Below are 11130 nucleotides of genomic sequence, written 5' to 3'. Positions count from 1 at the left end.
AAACCTCACGCCATTAATTAAAGATATCACAATTGGTTGGCCAAAAAATTAAATAAGGTGTCTGTTTCTGTCGCATAATGACGTGGCTTTAATTGTCACTAACTTAATTGTTGTCGCCATTTAATTTGATAAGTTAAAATTATTATTTGTTAAGTTGATGTGGTCATTTTGTTTTTTATTAGATTTTAAATTCAGTGATGTAGGCAATTTTGCTAATTACTATAAAATTTAATTCCAAATTAATTGATAAGGACTTCACAGCAATTAAGTCATTTCAGGGTCTAAATTATTGGGATTCGCATATTTGGATGGTAATATAATTTTTGTATGTTTTTCCCTTATAAATATTCTCATCATACTTACACCATGAACCCAAAGCAAAGAAGCTAACATTCCCATCATCCTCCCTCCGTAGTTCATTAAGCTTTTTTTGGTTGGCACATAAAATGGCCAAACCATTTTCACCAACTATAGAGTTCACTGTGAGGAGGTGCCAACCAGAGCTGGTGGCTCCGGCCAAGCCTACCCCTCATGTGGTTAAGTTACTCTCTGACATAGATGACCAAGCATCTCTAAGATTTCAAATTCCATTATTCTTCTTTTATCCTCACAAGCCTTCCATGGCAAGAAAGGACCCTGCTAAGCTTATAAAAAAAGCACTCGCTAAAACCCTAGTCTTTTACTATCCTTTTGCAGGTCGACTTAGGGAAGGGCCTGGTCGCAAACTTATGGTAGATTGTAATGAAGAAGGAGTCATTTTCATTGAAGCTGATGCAGATGTTTCTCTTCACCAATTTGGTGACCCTCTTAAACCTCCATTCCCTTGCTTTGAAGAGCTTCTTTATAATGTCCCTGGTTCAGAAGGAGTCACTAATTGTCCCCTCTTACTCATACAGGTTTACTCATATACTTTTTCTCTCATTAATTTGAATGTTCACAGCCGTCAAGCATTCAGACGTTATTTAAAGTTCCAAACTCTACGGTTTTTAACAATCATATCATAAAAAGGATAGTGTTCGCCTTAAATTACTCCGACATGTGTTAATGTTGCTTATTGTTTTACATTTAATTAAGGTTACACGTCTGAAGTGTGGTGGATTCATTTTCGCTCTTCGCTTAAACCACACTATGAGTGATGGTGCTGGTCTTGTTCAGTTCCTCAAGGCTTTAGCTGAGATAGCACAAGGTGCTTGTGAACCTTCAATCCCTCCAGTTTGGCGCAGAGAGTTACTAATTGCGAGGGACCTACCTCGTATTACATGCAGCCATACCGAGTACGATGAAGTGCCAAATGATGACGATGATGAAACAAGAAACGAAGACATGGTCTACGATTCTTTCTTCTTTGGTCCTAACCAGTTAAAAGCCATTCATCGATTGTTCCCTCATCACCAACATCATCAAAACTCTACCTTTGAAGTACTCACAGCATTCATATGGCGTTGTCGCACCATAGCTTTACGGCTCGAACCACACAAGGAGGTTCGTTTCATGGCCACTAGAAATGTAAGGGGTATACAGTCGAACCCTCCATTGCTACCATCGGGTTATTACGGCAACGGTTTCGTGTTCCCGGCCGTCGTCACCACCGCCGGAAAACTCTGCAGAAACTCATTTGGGTATGCTTTAGAGCTGGTCAAGAAATCAAAAGCTATGGCAACAGTAGAGTACATACAATCTGCAGCAGATCTCATGGTGATTAAAGGACGGCCTAGTCTTACTCCCTTAAGGGCTTGGGCTGTGTCTGATGTAACCCGTGCTGGTTTTGAAGACGTTGATTTTGGTTGGGGTAAGGCAATATATGGTGGACCAGCAATGCCTGGTGCTGGAGACTTCCTTGGAGCAAGCTTCTTTGTTCCACATAAGAATGCAAAAGGAGAAGAAGGCATTGTCGTACCAATTTTCTTGCCACGCAAATCTATGATGATATTTATGAAAGAGTTAGAGAACAACATGATAATTAGCAAACTATGATAACTAGCCAGAGATCGTGCTTTGTGATTCACCTGAAGTTTGTGTGTACGCATGTATAAGCGTTCATAAATATGAACTTATGGACATATAGGAGGCAAATCGTTTGGGTGAATATACTATTGCTAGTGTCTACATTTTCTCATTTCACGAAGAAGCTGTTTTCAGAGAACCTATTAGGCCGCTTTTTGAGAGGACAACATATGAGCTGGCTCGAGTGTTCTAATGGTCTTAGATCCTAGTCCTTGCATTTCTAGTTAGTCAACAGTGCAGTTCGTATAATTAAGATGCGTACCATGTGTTTGATATGTTGCTCCCGTGACTTTTTCTGTCTTGTTCACTGAAAAAGTATTGATATTCTGTTTCAGCTATGAAGTAGGAATTATAAAATTAAAAACACTCGTATTCATATTTTCAAATTAAAATTCATGGATCTTAGTACATCATTCATTCCTTCCATATTATGAATTGGTTTGGTTTGCACAATGACAAGCACAAGGGTTTTTCATATGCTTTCACTTGCTAATATCACGCAGTACAAAGGATTTTGATGGATGGTTGCAAGGATTGATTGATTGATGATGTTCAAGAAAAGCTTGCAATGAGAAATAACCATTTTGCTACAAGTTTGCTTCTCCAAAACTATAAAACGTTGTAAATCCAAAACTATAAAATGTTGTAAACAAGAGGCTGAGTAGGAGAAAGAAGACATTGGTACGATGACCATTCTGGACATCACAACCTCGCTTTGTCTTTACTTTCGACCTCATTCTTAAGGACACCATGTGTTCAACGTTGGATCATTTTGTAAAATCTCATGACAGTCTTTTAGTTAAAGATGGAAGAGTCATTATTACTGAAGCTTCTTCTTATGTATAGCGATTTGAACATCAACTTATTATTAGAAGGGCAAAGATCTACTTATAAACGATGCTTTGTGTTTTGGGATTGCCAAAGACGGAATTTACTTATGCATTTAATTATTTCAAAACTTCTTGGGTCACTTGTATTTTCATTTCCTGAAATGGGTTGGATCTCTCTATATGGCTAGTTCTTGCTTGGGTCATAGAGAAAAGTGGATGTCCTAGAGCTACATATGTGTTCTGCGCTCGGCCCAACATGTGTCCAAGCCTCGAGACAGTTAATGGATTTTCAATGTCGGCTTGCATTCTAGTTGTCATTATGTCAATGTCTCTCTATCTTTCCATGTCAAGGTGGCAACGACTACTTAAGCTTTTGAAAGCTACTTGGTTCTATTTTGTTGATCAGCACAGTCAAAATATGCATTCTTGGATCAGGAGGACAAGGTTGATTTTAATGGGACGTAATTCTTAATGTCATGAAAGGGTCTAATTACACTATGGCATAGGTGGTAATGTAGGTTGAATTTGCAGGTTCAACTTGTTAAAAAATGACGTGTTGAGTTGATAAAATGTGAGCTTGTTTTGAGGCAAATCTTTTTTAGCCCATATTCGCCAACTCACAATTCGTCATGAGCTAACCTTTTTTTTTTAAAAAAATTTTGGAAGTTTTTATTTTAATTTTAATAAGAAATTTTTTTATCATTTTCACTTAATTTAAATATAGTTTTGCACTTTGTTAAGGGTAGGGGTGGAAACAGGCCAGGCGGCTTGTCAGGGGCCTATGGCCTGGCCTGCATTTGGCCTGGCCTGGCTTGGCCTGTTTCCCAAAAATGATAGACTCAGGCCTGTTTAGTTAAACAGGCTAGGCTTAGGCTTTTTAAAAAGCCTGTTAAGCCTGTTAGGCCAGACTGGGCCTGTTAAGAATTTATAATTATAATATATAAAAAATTAATTAATGCTATTATTGTTAATGTGTTTTTTAATTTATTTTTTAATTTTAATATATAGTTAATAGCTTAATCTTTTCTTAGATTTTGAAGTTTAGATGACAAGTGAAGATAAAAATATAATTTAAAATAATAATATTAATAAATAATGTGATTTTTAAATCTTAAAAATATAAAAAAAATAGGAAAGAAAAATTTTGTTTCAAGAATGATAAATTAACTAACTTACGTATTATGTTAATTTAAGTATGATATCCTCTTTATTCATTATAAAATTATTATTTTTTCCTCTTTATTTATTTGTTTAATTTTAATTTTTTGTGTGTACTTAAACGTAGTCTTATTCCAAATTTTAACATATAATTACAATTAGTTTTCAATAACATTCTTATAAATTATAATTAAGATTTAAAATAGTAGGTATGATACTAAAATTTAAATAAAAGACAAGACTAAAAATTTAATTATTATGTACGTTTTTTTAATCTTAGCTTTTTTAAAAAATAATTATTATAATTTGAATTTTTTAAAAATACAGGCCTTTTAACAAGCTTCAGGCCAGGCCAAGCCTTTACACAAGCCAGGCTCAGGCTGAAAAATAAGCCTGTAACAGGCCACAGGCCAGGCTCAGGCCAATAGGCTCCAAAACAGGCCTGGCCTGTTAAGAGCAAGGCCTGGCCTGTTTCCACCCTTAGTTAGGGGCTTTGATTCTATATTTGATTTCTTTTTTTAAAAATTATTTTATCATTTCTATATTAATAAAATAAATATTAAAAATAGATTATATGTTTATATGATTTGTAAGTCTTGAGATTGATTAATTATATAATTATGTAAAAATATAAAAATAAGTAGAATTTAATATTTAGAAAATTTTAAAATATATGTGTAAAAAATAGAAATGTGGATCGATTGAATATCAATCCGCCAGGAGGTAGGTCTTCTAAGCCCAACTTGCATGGACTTCAACCAGTGGCAGGCTGGCCGATAAGTAGTGACCCAACCTGCATTGATCATGTTAATGGGCCACCAATAAGTACGGATGGTGACTTTGATCACATTAATGGGCCAAGAGATGAAAGAATTGGGGCCTGGGAGGTGTCGAGGATTTTGTGAATTCGGTTTCCTCTCTGCCTCATATTCTTCCCTTCACGTCCCTGTGGCTGCCATTCGATTCCCTCTGACTATTCTCTTTTATCTGATTCAATTTCGGTTCTGTTTCAGATTAGTTTTTGTTCTTTCAGATAAGGCCACAAGCATGGTTCAAAAAACCGGACCGGACCGGACCAGCTGGTTCAGACCGGAAACCGGTGAACCGGCCAGTTGTCCGGTCTAGTTCACCTCTTAAACCAAGGGAAGACTAGCCCAGTATAACTCGGCCTGAACTGGAGAAACCCGGTGAAAACCGGACTAAACCGTTGGTTTGATGGGTCTCTCCGGGTTGCTTATATTTTTCCTAGCAACCAAAAAAAAAAAGAGATGAGGAAGAAGAGCGGGAGAGGAGGAGGATGGAGGACCGAGACAAGGGGAGGAAAGAAGACCGTCACTGGTGCTCTGCCGTATTTATTCTGTCATCGTTGTTCTCTTTTGCTAAGAGCCGCTCGCATCTACGTAGGAAGAATGAAGAAACCATGGAAGCTATCAGAAAAAATGGGTTAGACCGTCACACACATAAATGAAGATGAAGAGGGACGCTGCTGGAAATCAGAAAGTCAAGACAGGAAGAGAAGTCTGTCACTGTGCTCCCACACTTTAGAGTGTTAAACACTCAACCTATAAAGTAAGAGAGAGAGAGTAAAAAAGAACAAGAAAAGAAATAGAAAATATAAGAGTGGTCACATGACATGAAGGAAATTTTTAAAAAAATGAAAAGAAGAAAGAATTTATATACATAAAGAGCATAGTTTAAATAAGATTAGATATTTTTTCTCATATTTAAATATAAATACTTTATACATTTGAACTAAATTATTATTTTAATAATTACCGGTTTGATTCCGATTTGACCACGACTTGACTCAATAACCCTTGAACCACTATCTTAACCGGTTCAGTGTCCGGTCCAGTTTTTTGAACATTGGCCACAAGTGTCCCAACCAATGCGTTCAAATAATAAGATTCCAATATAATATTTATATGATTTTGAAGAGGGCTAAGCCCAAAGATATAGAAACAGGAAAAAAAAAACCAACAAAACTTAAAAGTGTTGGGCTGTATGCAATCCAATGGAATAAGCCCAATCATAATTAGATCCACAGGTCCAGTATCCAGTATGGGGGGGGGGAAGAAACTAAAACGGGATGTCCCGGTCCTATCCTGTCCTGACTAGGACTGGGATAATATTGGGACGGGATGCAGGATAGAAATCCCTTCCCATCTTTATTCATCGGGATGAGTAGCTTGTCCCAGTCCTTATTTTGATATATGTTTTTGCTATTTGCAAGTCAACTATTATAAAAAAAAATTGTTAAAGTATTATAAGAAATATTGATTTAGGATTTTGCAGTTTTCACCATCTACATTTGTCATTATTCCTTAGCTTATATGCATTGAAATTAATTAACTAAAAAGATGACTCCTTCTTTGGTAGTTGATTTAAGTTAATCTTATCTTATGGACTCACTTGTATCTTCCACAAGTTCACTTGACAAACATACGTTTTTATTTATTTATTTAGAAAAGTATATTTAAAAAGAACACACACATGCTCATTTCCTTCCGACATATTCAATACCAACGGGATCAGATAACTGACAGGTCAATCTCTCACAACGTAGCAAATTAAGATTCAAAATTTGTTGAGAGAGATATTTATATTTAGTGTCCGATAGTATCTCGAACAGAATTACCTCTAATAGAAAAATACCTATACCTAAAAAAGAAAAATATTACCGCAAATACTCTCTTTGGGCCCAAGCAATAATAACATCGAATTCACAACTACATGTTACATTAACGCCTAGAGGCACTACAAAAAAACAAGGTATTAGCGATGGAATAAAATTCCGTCGCTAATCCTTCACAAATTCCGTCACAAAAATTAGCAACAGAATTTAGTGACGGAAAATTTTTGTCGCTAAATTAGTAAAGGATTAGTGACGGAATCTTATTCGGTCACTAACTTCTATCACAAGTCCGTCACTAATTTCATCTTAAATGATTAGTGACGAAAAAATTCCGTCACTAATTTCTATCACCAATCCGTCACTAACTCTCATTCCGTGACAGAAATTAGTGACGGAACTTTTCCGTCACTAATTTCTGTCGCAATTCCATCACTAATCTGTGACCAAAAAAATATAATATAAATATATAACAATTATTTTTTAAACTTATTATTAAAATAAAAATATAATATATCATAATTTTTAAATAATATATTATATAAAAATTAAAAATACAAATATTATAAAAGAAAATAAAAATAAAAATATATAATATACTTATTATTTTGTTAAATATTTGAATTAAAATATAAATTATTAGAAATTTTTTACTAAAATATAAAATTAAATTCAAATAAATCATAATATATTAAATTATATAATATATATTAAATTATGTATATAATATTTATTATATATATATTTGTATTTGTTACTAGAAATATTATATATATATATATATATATTTGTAAAAGAATTTCATAGGTGCTTCTCATATCAACTGGCAAAAGCATCAGCACACACGCAGGAGGTCTCAGATTCAAACTAGTTTGTGACGTGGCGATAACGTGGATAAGGCGATGATGTAGTAGCTTATAATGATAGGCATGTGGTGATGACGTGGCAGCTCCTAATGATGGACACATGGTGATGACGTGGACGCTATGATGACATGGCTACATGGGAGAGAGGAAGAGTTAAGGTGGCATTTAATGATGGACATGTGGCGATGACATAAATGAAGAGATGATGTGCCAACATGGGAGAGAGAGGAGTTGGTGAGGTGGCAGCCATTGATGACGTGGCGGCTTATAGTGATGGACATGTGGCGATAATGTTGTATTTTAAATTTACAAAATAAAAAAATTTAGTGATGGATTAGTAACAGAAATTTTCGTCACCAATTTGTGACGGAATTTTTCGTCACAAATCCATTATTATTTTGTGACAGAATTTTTATGGGATATTCGTTACTAATTAGCTACGGATTAGTGACAGAAAATTTTCGTCACTAATTTTTGTCGCTGATCCGTCAATTAGTGTTGCTAATTAGCGACAGAAGTTTGAATTCCGTCACTAATTATTTAGTAACGGTGGAATTAGTGACCAAAAAAATACTGTCACTAATTCCGTCGCTAAATGAATTTTGTCACTAATTTGTTGTTAATTCGTCATTAAATTCTATTGCTAATTTGATGTTTTTTTTGTGGTGACGTAATACCATATAGTATACCTCATGGGTTGCTTTACGTCGATAAAGATCTCACCATCATGTGAGTTACAAGCGAACAATTGATTTGGCCAAAAACAAAATAAAAATGCATATGTTTTTGTTGCATAATGACGCGGCCTCTGTAACTGAAAAGGGCTTTGATGGCAAACAAAGAGAAAAACTACAAAAACACGAGAATGTAATTGACTAATTTGGTTATCTCATTATGGATAATGAATAGGGGGAAAGGCATCTCGAAATATGAGAACTCTAAAATGATTGGTTGAAATGGCTTAATTCCCATGAAGTACTTGGAAATTATTTTGAAATTAATTAAATTTTTGTGAAATGACCTAATTGTCCTTGTTAAAATTAATTCACTATATGTCTTAGTTGTTGGCTAGGTTTGAACTTGGATTCTAGAGTTGCATGAGCACATTGCATGCCCCATCAAGGCAAGAGGCATTGGACAGTTAAACTAAACAAGCATTGTCATTTTGTTTCTCATAAGCACTTAAAAAAAGTATTTTTAGTTAAAATTCTGTTAACGTATTTATCTTCTGAAAAGTTAATCCAAACACCATTTAGTCATTTTAGGGTTTAAATTGGGATTTGCTTATTTGGGTGGCAATATAATGTTTGTGTCTTTCCCTTATAAATATTGCCGCCTGGCTTCCATCGTGAACCCAAAGCATAGCAGCTAACATCCTGATCATCCTCCTTTCAGTTCTATGTTTGGTAACATAAATGGCCAAACCATTTTCACCAAAAATAGAGTTCACTGTGAGGAAGTGCCAACCAGAACTGGTGGCTCCGGCCAAGCCTACACCTCGCGTGGTTAAGCTACTCTCTGACATAGATGAGTAAGAGCATCTAAGATGTCAAATTCCATTATTCTTCTTTTATCCTCACAAGCCTTCCATGGCAGGAAAGGACCCTGCTAAGCTCATCAAAAAGGCATTCGCTGAAACCCTGTTTTTTACTATCCTTTTGCAGGTCGACTTAGGGAAGGAACTTGTCGCAAACTTATGGTAGATTGTAATGAAGGAGGAGTCATTTTCATTGAAGCTGATGCAGATGTTTGTCTTTACCAATTTGGTGACCCTCTTAAACCTCCATTCCCTTGCTTTGAAGAGCTTCTTTATAATGTCCCTGGTTCAGAAGGAGTCACTAATTGTCCCCTCTTACTCATTCAGGTCCTCTCATATATTTAGTCTTTTATTTCAAGCTTCATCAATTTTGTTTAGTTCATAAGTCATTCTCAAAAAAGAGGGTATACTTATGCTGTCATTTTTGCTCTTATTAATGTTGGACCAGAATTATCTATACCATGATAGGTTTTAACTCAAATGCCTCCAAGATGTGCTAATGTTGGTTATGTTCCCCCCCTTTAATTAAGGTTACACGTCTCAAGTGTGGTGGATTCATTTTCACTCATCGCTTAAACCACACTATGAGTGATGGTCTTGGTTTTGTTCAATTGGTGAAGGCTTTAGCTGAGATAACACAAGGAGGTTGTGAGCCTTCAATCCATCCAGTTTGGTGCAGAGAGTTACTAAATGCGAGGGACCCACCTCGTATGACATGCCCCCACACTGAATACGATGAAGTGCCAAATAATGATGATGATGAAACAAGAAACGAAGACATGGTCTACGATTCTTTCTTCTTTGGTCCTAACCAGTTAAAGGCCATTCATCAATTGTTCCCTCATCACCACCATCGTCAAAACTCTTCCTTTGAAGTACTCACAGCATTCATCTGGCGTTGTTGTACCATAGCTTTACAGCTTGAACCAGATAAGGAGGTTCGCTTAATGTGCAATAATAATGTAAGGAACAAAAAGTCGAACCCTCCATTGCTGCCACCGGCTTATTAAAGCAACGCTTTCATGTTCCCGGCCGTCGTTACCATCGCCGAGAAGCTCTGCGGTAACCCTTATGTGGGTATGCCTTGGAGCTGGTCAAGAACTCAAAAGCTATGACAACAGTACAGTACATACAAAGAGGACGGCCTAACCATATTTCCTTAAGGGCTTGGCAGGTATCAGATTTGACCCGTGTTGGTTTTAAAGACATAGATTTTGGTTGGGGTAAGGCAACATATGGTGGACCAGCAATGCCTGGTGCTGGAGACTTCCATGGAGTAAGCTTCTTCGTTGCCCATGGGAATGCAAAAGGAGAAGAAGGCATTGTTGTACCAATTTTCCTGCCACGCAAATCTATGATGATATTTATCAGAGTTAGAGAACAACATGATAATTAGCAAACTTTGATAACTTACTAGATGGTGCTTTGTGCTTCACTTGGAGTTTAAAATGAGCCACTTTATGTATGCGTTTGTTTGTGTGTACCCATGTTTGGGTTTGAGTGTTCATAAGCATGAAGTTATGGACATGAGTACCTTTTAGATCATTGTTGTTTTCGGGTTGTATTTTTATAATGCAATATATGCATGAAATAATGTATTGCGATCCTTGCTAGATCAGAGTTTATCTTACAAAGTCAGCACAAAAGGAGAGGAATGTATGGTAGCACCAATTTGCTTTTCAATCAAATCATGAAGATTGGAATGTTAGGGTGAATATACTATTGGTAGTAGTGTCCATATTTTTCCATGTTCATGAAGAGGCCGGTTTCAGATGCCCATTATGCCGTTTTTGAAAGGAGGACATGGGCTTGCTGGAGTATCTAGGAGCTGGGGGCCTCAAGATCCAGCACGCCCTTTTGTCAAGTAAAAGTAAAAACCTACCCTTGATCCATACTAGGAAAGGCGTGGTAATACTCCCTCCGGTATAAAATATAAGCTAATATTTGTTGAGAGGCTTGATTTTTTTTTATAAGATAACATTTCAAATTTGTCTAACCATTTAATGAATATTTTCCAATTTTACCCCTAACATATGTATTTAATTTTTTTGGTTATTGATGGCATTAATTATAAAAAGTGCTGGTTTACGAGGTATCAGAAAA

General features: G+C 35.9%; 2 protein-coding genes across 2 annotated transcripts; both read left to right on the top strand.

The window, feature by feature from the left end:
• The first annotated feature begins 446 nt into the window (after positions 1-446).
• On the top strand, positions 447-2075 carry LOC114757035 (benzyl alcohol O-benzoyltransferase-like). Its single transcript, XM_028946031.1, has 2 exons — positions 447-896; positions 1075-2075. Exons 1-2 carry the CDS (start codon positions 447-449, stop codon positions 1972-1974), a joined length of 1350 nt encoding a protein of 449 aa, XP_028801864.1. The 3' UTR covers positions 1975-2075.
• A 6989-nt stretch (positions 2076-9064) lies between these two features.
• Positions 9065-10037, top strand: LOC114757036 (benzyl alcohol O-benzoyltransferase-like). Its single transcript, XM_028946032.1, has 2 exons — positions 9065-9354; positions 9558-10037. Exons 1-2 carry the CDS (start codon positions 9187-9189, stop codon positions 10035-10037), a joined length of 648 nt encoding a protein of 215 aa, XP_028801865.1. The 5' UTR covers positions 9065-9186.
• The last annotated feature ends 1093 nt before the right edge of the window (positions 10038-11130 follow it).

This window comes from Neltuma alba, unplaced genomic scaffold (assembly GCF_004799145.2).
Source record: "Neltuma alba isolate B1F8T4 unplaced genomic scaffold, ASM479914v2 tig00010559_pilon, whole genome shotgun sequence".
Classification (NCBI taxonomy): Eukaryota; Viridiplantae; Streptophyta; class Magnoliopsida; order Fabales; family Fabaceae; genus Neltuma; species Neltuma alba.
The sequence above is the reverse complement of the archived record's forward strand: the minus strand, read 5'-3'. Positions and strand labels throughout refer to the sequence as shown.

What these genes read in the sequence shown, in the direction of transcription:
- LOC114757035 (XM_028946031.1), top strand. Translation starts at nt 447, where the DNA reads ATGGCCAAACCATTTTCACCAACTATAGAGTTCACTGTGAGGAGGTGC. An exon ending in GTCCCCTCTTACTCATACAG is followed by an intron (nt 897 to 1,074) that starts GTTTACTCATAT and finishes CATTTAATTAAG; the next exon opens with GTTACACGTCTGAAGTGTGG.
- LOC114757036 (XM_028946032.1), top strand. Translation starts at nt 9,187, where the DNA reads ATGGTAGATTGTAATGAAGGAGGAGTCATTTTCATTGAAGCTGATGCA. An exon ending in GTCCCCTCTTACTCATTCAG is followed by an intron (nt 9,355 to 9,557) that starts GTCCTCTCATAT and finishes CCTTTAATTAAG; the next exon opens with GTTACACGTCTCAAGTGTGG.